The sequence below is a fragment of the Aplysia californica genome, unplaced genomic scaffold (genome assembly GCF_000002075.1).
Source record: "Aplysia californica isolate F4 #8 unplaced genomic scaffold, AplCal3.0 scaffold00246, whole genome shotgun sequence".
Taxonomy (NCBI): domain Eukaryota; kingdom Metazoa; phylum Mollusca; class Gastropoda; order Aplysiida; family Aplysiidae; genus Aplysia; species Aplysia californica.
The window spans coordinates 803,136-811,603 of record NW_004797516.1 but is presented as its reverse complement, the minus strand read 5'-3'; the positions used below and the strand labels follow the sequence as shown (position 1 = coordinate 811,603).

Sequence of the window (8,468 nt, the reverse complement as noted above, 5' to 3'; positions counted from 1 at the left end):
ATTCTCTACTAGTGTAGACGAGAATCACTAACACCACTTATTTTCGAAGCTTATTATATAACAATTATCTAATTGTGCTACGATTGCCATAGAACTCTTAACTAAAATATAGATCAGACGAATGGGGCGCCATACACCGAATATATTTGAGTAAATGTGGCAATGGGTCTTTTTCTTAATCAATTTTATCCAGGGAAAAAAGCCCATAGTCATAAAACGTGTTCGGACTTTTCCCAGGGAGAATCATAAAAAGGAATTCATGTGATGAATAATTATGAGCATCGGTGATAACTCGTTTCATGAAGACCAACAATTATTGGCCTATTCTTAATTATATTGCAAGTATAGGCCTGTCTGATCGCGCATCCCTAACTAGTCATACACTGGGTCTCTTTGCCTTCAGCCCAACTGTTTGGCCAGTTGTTAGCGATGAAAGCAAATATGTCGGGGGAAAATCAATTAAAATCTGCATTCATTAACAGTAAAACGCAAGTATTGGTCGATAGAATGTGGACGATAAAGGCAGGGTGCGAAAAAATAATAAATGTGAAGAAACCATCCCACCCCACTTTGGGAGAATTCTGTCGGAGATGCCAAAGATATTATAAACAGAACTAGAGGTTTAGCTATGACGTCACAAGTGTCAAAGTGGAGGGGCCAGCCGCCATTCTGGAGAGGAATAAAAGCCCAGTCTGTACAGCAACATTTTTCAATCACAAATTAATGGTACTCTTCGAAGTCCTTTGATGTTGATTACTTTTTCATGCGATTTGTCTATCGTTAAAATGTACTCAAAGGGATTTTTGTGATTGTTTATCTTTAAATAAGCCAGATAATCTCCAAATAATGCAAACAGGGTCTTTTGCACGGGGGAGACCATATGGGTGAGTGAAAGTCTGAAAAAATGAATGAGATGGACTTGACGATCTCTTATTATAACAAAAAGCATAACTTTATTGAAATATTTTGCTTTGCGTCGCTCACACAGTATGTCTAGATTTGGCACTGCTTACCACGACAAGGCGCTCGTATATCGGCCCTCTGGAATCAGGAATGTGACTGAGAAGCTTCTAGAAGCTTCAGCTGCAACTCTAGCACACCTTTGAGGCTTGTTAAATGGAAAAGATTAACTGTCGATGTTGTTGGGAAGAGAAAATATAAAGTAGCCAACCAGTGTAAATATACCCACCAATAAGACCGGTGTAATATTCTGCCTCATTTGCGGAACCGATGCCAAACAACATGTGCAGCAGCAGCAGCAGCGGTTCATGGAAGATGGGGTGTTGTGTAGCCAATCACCATTGCCAATCAACGTCAATTTTATAAAATATTTTGAACGTTTAAGGTAATCTGGCTATTTTATCTAAGTGTTGCATTTTAAAATATTGTCGGTATAATATCATTATTTGTGCCATATATTAGACAACGTTATTTGGGTGTGCACACAGGATCCATGCAATGAGTGATTTACAGTATCCCAGCCTACAATTATTTGCTCATTTTGAGACAATAACGGATTTTAGGCTTTGCGTCAGTAGAAGGGAAATGTAGACAATATGACTTGAAAACAATCCATTTTGTAAGTATGAAATTGTCCTTTTTCTAACAAACTCAATTACTCGCTTTGTCTCCCTCCGCCCCTCCCCCACCCCACAATATGTCATATTATATATCTCTGTTCATTTATAGCCCACATTCATCTTAAATTTTATGATTTATGTCCCCAACAATCGGTCAGCAGGTACGCAGTGTGTATGAGTGTATGTTATAATATGACTAAACAACAATAGCAAATTAAAAAACAAACTTACAATAAAACTGAACTGAGCTTCAAACTCTACGAAGAACTAGGCGTTGCGAGGGACGCGCAAAATGACAGAGCTGTTTCTAATCCTCTCAAAAATGACGACAAAGCGAGCCGAGTGGGTGGTTGGCGGGTGCTCTGGTGTGGTTTGCTTCTTCTTTCCTATCAAACATCTATCGTCCTTATCCTTATCTCCGCTTGTTCTTTTTTATGTTTGTTACTCTCTTGTAACACCTCTTATCCTCTGGCGTTCATATGACCTTATGCAGTTGCGAGCGCCGTAAAACCTCTACTAAAACAAACAACAAAGCGAGCCGAGTAGGCCCGCAGAGCCACAATGGGTTTACGTAGGTGACGTCACAGCTACGACCTCTAGTACTATTATAACCTCTTTGGGAAGATACGCAAGGGGAGACTAGAATGAAAATTTGAAACAAGCGTGAACGAGAGTAACGTCGCCGGTAATAATAAATAAATAAATCGGGCGAAATGGAACCGTTTTATTGCTGCAGTGATATGAAGCGATTTTGAACACTTTAAGGCATCTAGATCTACTGAGTATGAATTCAGTGTCTTTGGATTCAGCAATGGAGTTATCAAGGTTAAGACATATTCTAAAATTTAAAAAATGTCCTCTTTGTGTTGAAAAACATCCCCTAAAAACGAGTGTTTGCGAGTTTTTACCCGTGATTAACCATGAGTGGGACATTAACTTACGACTTAGAAAATCAACTTCAGTAACGATTCCCTTCATTTTCATCCAATCGATTAGAATTTAGATTCTAGAGATTCTAGATATCTAGATATCTAGATCTAAAATCTAGATGATTATTTGCCGTCCGTAGACTTTAGAAAAAAAAAATTATTTTGCCTTACGATTTTTGAAGGCCACCTCTATTCTCTCCCCGGGTATATTATATGGTAGTATATTATATACGTATGGGTAACGATTTTGCATTTTTTAAAGTTATTTACTCATAATTATTCAATTCATTAGCCTAATGAATCTCAACACAATTTGATGTTCCCTCGTCTTAGTCCTAACCCTACCTAGCATGAGATACCCCTTTAAAATTTTGTATGACGTACCTGGTAGGCAAATGTCCATCATGAAAATGTGTAAGTAAGCCTAGCTCTCGGGTCTAATTTTTAGCAAAGAGTAAACTTACACACATCTCATACAAAGACCACGTTTCAAATGCTGAGGTACGAAAGAGAATCACCAACGCAGTGGGGCAGTATGAAGATCTACTGACCACAGTGAAGAGACGAAAATTAAAATGGTATGAGCATGTCACAAGATCCACAGGACTTGACAAAACAGTCCTGCAAGGAACTGTACAAGGAAAGAGAAAGAGAGGAAGGCTGAGAAGGAGATTGGAGGACAACATTACAGAGTGGACAGGAAAAACGATGAGTGACAATCTGAGGAAAGCAGAAGACAAAAATAGATGGCGAGAGCTGGTTTTCAGATGCAGTGGTGCCCCCACGGTTGCCCCAACCACGGGATAGAAGAAGAAGAAGAAAACTTACACAGAGGTCAAGGGTCTAGTCTACTTGTCTTTAGACGAACTGGTGTACCCCCGGGGCGGTGCCACTGACTGAAGTGTCTTTAGGCCATTCCCAAAGGGGACACATTTCGCGTTCTAATGCACAGTAAAATTGTAAATGTGCTGATCCAACAATGTCATGCTCATAAGTCATAACTGTGCTTTAACTACAACAGGGAACTGCTGCTTTTTCTTTCCTAATCCTTACTATCATCTTGTTCGTCTACTTTTTTTGTATGTTTGTCACACTCTTGTGACCCCCTACATGTATTTCCGGGGTACCTTGATAGTTGAAGCAGACTTTGTGCTGTTGAAGCTAGAGAGGTGAGGAGAGTAAGTCTGATTCCCTGTAAGGATCTCTCTGTTGACATCCACCCCTTGATGCTCATATGACCTTATTAGTTGCTAGCGCCGTAAAACCTCTACTAAAACTAAAAAAGACGTGAACACCACCCGAAAAGACTCTAAACTGGCAACAAATTTCACTATTTTACTTAGATATATTTGAAACTTTTTCTCTAAATTATTGATTATGGGTGAGTCGGAGGGAAAGAGGAAACTTGTGACACTATTGAAGACCCTGGGTCTTTTATGTCACGAGTTTGCTCTGAAAATCGGCATTGTTGGCTGTAGGAATGCATCCCCTAGCAACAAAGGGTTAAGTTGTTAACAACTCTAATACCCCGCTCAGATAATATTGTAATTGTAAATTGATAACAGCCATAAGCCTACTTTTCATACTTTTCACATTCAGATTAAGTTGCTGCGCAAGTGCAAGAGAAACAAGTTTCGAAATGAATCACAATATCAGCAAATTCTTTTGATACAGAGCTAACTTTTAAAACTTCTTCACACAGGTCCTCCTCTGAGACGGCAAGCTTTGGGCCGACCAAGTACAATTGGCGCATCCCTCATCATAGCCTCATTTTGTGCAACAACCTATTGGCACAGTTCCAAGAAAGTTCGAACTGTGATCTGATTTTACGTATGGGTATGAACCAGCTGGCAGTTCACTCATGCGTAATGGCAGCCTTCAGTCTCAAAATTCGCTCAATGTTGCCAGACTCTTTGCAAGGCAACTTCTGTCTGCGCTCCATTAATGTTCCTCACAGCTTAAGTGTGGTCGAAGTGATCGTGTCCTCTTTCTACAGTGGCGTGTTTACTCCGCCATGTGATCTCTTAAAAGAGATTTCCTCTGCTGTTAACTGGTTTCAAGTGGAGGACCTCCGCCCGACTGTTGAAGAATTTCTCAAAGCCAAAGGTTCAGAGAAAGTGGTTACAATGCCTAAACCTGAAATGATAGCTCAAGAAAATTGTACGTCAAAGCGGAAGGCACAGAAAAAACAGTTGAATGGTACAGTCACAAAGAAATGTATCCAGTTGTTGAAAAAGGAAACAATTGCTTCAGTAAGAGAAATGGGTGTTAGCAGGAAGAATCCTGACATGTCTCTCAAAGGTTTACGGTTGGGTAAGGTACAGAAAAAGTGTCTGAAGCAAGCTGTTGAACAACTAAGACGAACGGCTGAAGAGAACTGTGCAGAAACATTGACCAACAAGAAGTTTGTAGGAAATATGTCAGATGTGGATCACATGCTTCCTCGTGTTTGTCTTTCAGATTTGCAAGACATCATCAAACGAAAGAAACAAGGCAAACACCCAGTTGAGGAAAAGTCTCTCAGGCTTTTTACAGAGAAGGCAATTGTCATGGAGGAGGAGTCAGGTGTTCATAATGATATTCCACAAGTTTCTCTTGAAGTTTTGCCCAGCACAGAGATTAAAGCAAAAAACAAAGAGATTGGAGATGAGCAAGTAATGCCCAAGGTTATGGAAGAAGGAAATTGTGAGACATTTGAGGAAAAGGGTTCTGGGCCATCCACTAGTCACACTATTGTCACAATGGACAACTTAGATGGGCATGACCCGAGTCCTCGTATGTCTCTTGGAGACTTGAAAGACTTGATCAAAGTAGAGATGGTGGACTCATGTGAGGATGAAGACACAGCATGTGGTCTGCCTGTTAAGTTGCTTGAAGCTGAACATGATGTAAACACATTCTCTCCCCTTAATGAAAAACATTTAGCAAAAGGCTCTTCCAAACCTCAAGCTTCATTTAAAATGAACAACAATGTGGTGAGAAAGCAGAAAAGATCAGATGGGTTAAGCCAAAAGAAAGCAAATAAGGGGATCAAAGAGACTACAGAAATTTCTAAGAATGGCAGCATGGTAACACCTGTACAGGTAAGAACATTCATGAAGGAGAGTAGATTTTTGTAGTAAATACCATTGTTCTTTTTTTTTTTTACTTATAATGTTTCTTTTGTTTGTGTTTTAAAGTTCGTTCATTTTTTTGGGCCCATGAAGATATTTTAACATGGATGCTTATTTTAGCCACCATTTTCAGTTCCTCGATTGAAATTTTAAAACGCGCTTTCACATAATCATAATCTAGGAGGCAGATTGCTTTGACTCTGCTTGTCAGGGTCAACCTGGGCTGAGAGCAGTAAGAGGGATATCTTTCTGTGGACAGATATGTGCGCTATAAAAAAATTCCCAATGATAGCATGTAGCCTACTGGATTTACACCTTCTGAATTTAAACAGACTAATACCAATACCATAGATGCTGATTCAGCTTCCTACTAGGGAGTTTGTGTTTAAAGCATTTTTTTCCAAAACACAAAGTTTAGGACTTGCATGTTGTGCCATGTCATTTTAATTTTTTTAAAGACCCATGACACAAAGTATTCCCGATTTAGATAATTAAAATCTTTACTATGGTAATTTAAAAGCAGCTTCAGTGTATTCTATAACATATATATATGTAGAAACTGGTCACCCTCATAATATACCGAAGGCCTAGGAAGTAAGGCAATCCCCAATGTCCGGATCGGATGCGGGAACAACTTTTTACTCTGTTGTAGCCCCTCTAATCTTCAGCACTTCTTATATGACCTAATTGTGTTGCAAATGCCGTAGAATGCTTACTGAGACAAACAAATAATCTGTGTGTATTCTTTCCCTATCTCAGACATCAGAAGAAACCAGTGTGGACTCAGTGCTGGCAGAGGATGTGAAGACTGACTTAGATTTGTTCCTGAATGGTGAGAGGAAGATATCGTACAAATGTGACAAGTGCTCGCTGCAGTTTGATGACGAGTACAAACTCAATGAACACGTGCTGAACCATCCCACATACCCCTGCAAAATGTGTGACCGCGTGTTCTTTGTACGGCAGCACCTGACGCGTCACGTGAACACCATACATGAGGCGCAGCACATCCTTCGATGCCGGATCTGTCTGTACCTGGCGAAAACTCAGAAGGAACTTAGGAATCACTTTGCTACCACTCACCAGGATATGGCACCGAAACCGTTTTTCTGCAGTGTGGAAGGGTGCAAGTTCACCGCTTCACGGTTTTCGGCAGTCACTTTGCACCTGCACACCGTGCACGCGGAGACAAGAGAGTTTGTGTGTGAGCAGTGTGGCGACCGTTTCCCAACACAGTGTGCTCTAAAGAGACACATGCCATCATGTCTTCGTTTGGAACAATACTTATGCGATCTCTGTGGTCAGGGTTTCAATCAAAAGCCCAGCATGGCTGCTCACCGCCGCGTCGTGCATTTTGGTGAAAAACGGTACAAGTGTGAGATCTGCCCTGCAGCCTTCGGTCACCGGGCAAATTTTATGCGGCATTTACTTATCCATAACAACAGCTTCCCTTATGCCTGCCAGCACTGCAGCAAAAAATTCCGACACAGCAACTCTTTAAAGTCCCATGTGGAGACCCAGCACAAAAATTTAGACGATGCTGCTGAATATCTGCTTCAGTACAAAAACAAAACACGTGGAGGCTCCAGCTATAAACGAAAGCTCAAGTCTCAAGCATCAGATCATTTCTTGTCCACCCTCACTACCTCTGTCCAAAGGTCATCACACATCTCACCCCACCCACTCTCACATGAGGACAATGATGCTGAAAGGCTTGTGGCGAAGGATTTGGAAGAAGTCTTACCATTGTTGACAGGTCCCGGGACGTTTTTGGTTCCTCACAATCAACCTCTCCCCTCGCTCTGTGCTCATGTGAAGCAGTAGTTAGAAATATGCTTGTATGTTTGTTGTATTGTATCACATAGTTTTTCTGCTTTTATGTTAGTATGAAGGAATGTTTTGGGGCCCTCAAAGTGATACAGGTACTGCTGCCAAATCACCTTTAAAAGAAGACTTTAAAGTATTATTCTCTCTGTTCTCTCTCCATAGAAGCACTTCAACTTTAATTAAAAAATTGCTGCATTTGTGTGCATTTCTGTCTGTTCCATTTTTGATTGAAGAGCGAAGAAAAAATCTTCATTGTCTTTTTTTTTCTTTCTTTTTTTATAGCTCCAAAATATCTAATCATCCTTTTTTATTGATTTGTTTTGAGTGGTGGCACTGTTTGATTTCTCTCAATCGCAGCAAGTACTTGGTGAGCTTACTGCCCTGATTTTCACAGGGACACAGCATCACTTTTCACTCGATTCTGTTACTTTTACTTTTAGTTAGCTTGACTCAGCATCCCGTCGGAGCTCCCAGGCTCAGGGTCACAGGGTTAATGAACCCTGAAACGACTGCTAGTGTCAGATAAGAAGTTCACATTTTTGTCTATGAATGAAACTATATAACTTCTTCCCCATCCTACACAGCGAACCATTACACTGATGTACTAGAAGCTCAATGTCTTGAGATTTATTCTGCATTTAAATGGTTGATTTCTGTTCGTTAGTTTTTGTTGTAGACAAGTGTTTGTAGAGTACCCAATTTGTCCTATTTTAGTTACATACTTATAAATAAATGATTGTTTATTTGATAATGGCTCGACAGATCTTTCCAAAATCTGTATTAAACTGACAAGGAATACCATTTCTTTTACCTTGAGAAATCTTAAATCTGCTCAGGTAGTAATAATAGTCAAGTTATAAGAGAAAAAGATGCACATCTGAATTTTTTGACTGAAGACTCAGGGTTGGCTCTTGTTTTACCATTAACAAGAGAAAAGCCCTCTGCGTATGTTCATGAATCACGCTGTGCCTGTGGCGGCCTACATACAACTAAGAAAGATATATATTTATTTTTCGATT

The 8,468-nt window shown here is 40.1% G+C and overlaps 1 protein-coding gene across 1 annotated transcript; it reads left to right on the top strand.

Annotated features, from left to right (window-relative positions):
* Nucleotides 1-2,209: 2,209 nt before the first annotated feature.
* On the top strand, nucleotides 2,210-8,174 carry LOC101862510 (zinc finger protein 333). Its single transcript, XM_005100409.3, has 3 exons — nucleotides 2,210-2,405; nucleotides 4,212-5,592; nucleotides 6,382-8,174. Exons 1-3 carry the CDS (start codon nucleotides 2,365-2,367, stop codon nucleotides 7,444-7,446), a joined length of 2,487 nt encoding a protein of 828 aa, XP_005100466.1. The 5' UTR covers nucleotides 2,210-2,364; the 3' UTR covers nucleotides 7,447-8,174.
* The last annotated feature ends 294 nt before the right edge of the window (nucleotides 8,175-8,468 follow it).

Bases quoted from the DNA above. Each gene is read 5' to 3' on its own strand.
- LOC101862510 (XM_005100409.3), top strand. From the start codon at position 2,365: ATGAATTCAGTGTCTTTGGATTCAGCAATGGAGTTATCAAG. The intron at 2,406-4,211 runs GTTAAGACATAT...TTCTTCACACAG, and splicing joins TCAGCAATGGAGTTATCAAG to GTCCTCCTCTGAGACGGCAA. The intron at 5,593-6,381 runs GTAAGAACATTC...TCCCTATCTCAG, and splicing joins GCATGGTAACACCTGTACAG to ACATCAGAAGAAACCAGTGT.